This window comes from Mesitornis unicolor, unplaced genomic scaffold, assembly GCF_000695765.1.
Source record: "Mesitornis unicolor isolate BGI_N332 unplaced genomic scaffold, ASM69576v1 scaffold25609, whole genome shotgun sequence".
Classification (NCBI taxonomy): domain Eukaryota; kingdom Metazoa; phylum Chordata; class Aves; order Mesitornithiformes; family Mesitornithidae; genus Mesitornis; species Mesitornis unicolor.
This window is the reverse complement of record NW_010206911.1, coordinates 2476-2869: the sequence shown is the minus strand read 5'-3', so window position 1 is coordinate 2869 and position 394 is coordinate 2476. Positions and strand designations below refer to the sequence as shown.

The 394-nt window shown below is 64.0% G+C and overlaps 1 protein-coding gene across 1 annotated transcript in view; it reads right to left on the bottom strand.

Moving 5' to 3' along the window:
- Nucleotides 1-394, bottom strand: part of LOC104546541 (insulin receptor-related protein-like) — a gene marked incomplete at both ends in the record, with an annotated part of 4246 nt that overhangs the window by 1648 nt on the left and 2204 nt on the right. The window contains one exon of the mRNA XM_010191957.1: nucleotides 7-71. Within this exon, the coding sequence (XP_010190259.1) occupies nucleotides 7-71 (65 nt within the window). The remainder of the gene's footprint in view (nucleotides 1-6; nucleotides 72-394) is intronic.

Genomic DNA, 394 nt, shown 5'->3' with positions numbered 1-394 from the left:
GCCCCCCAAGCACTCGGAGTGGCAGCACTCGCCCCCCGCCGTGCAGGCAGAGCCCGCCCCGCACGGGCACACTGCGGGGAGAGGGGGGATGTTGGTGGGGAGGGTCCTGGGGGGCGTGGATTGGCCGGGACAGGGGGGCTGAGGGTGAGAGGGAAGGGGCTGATGAGACACTCAGTGAAGGGGTAGATGGAGCGGTGCAGGGATGGATGCAGGGATGCAGGATGGAGGGAGGGATATGGGAATGGATGGAGGGATGCAGGGATAGAGGGAGGGATGGAGGCATGGATGCAGGGATGGATGGATGCAGGGATAGAGGGATGGATGCAGGGATGTGGGAATGGATGGAGGGATAGAGGGATGCAGGGATGGATGGATGCAGGAATGGAGGGATGGA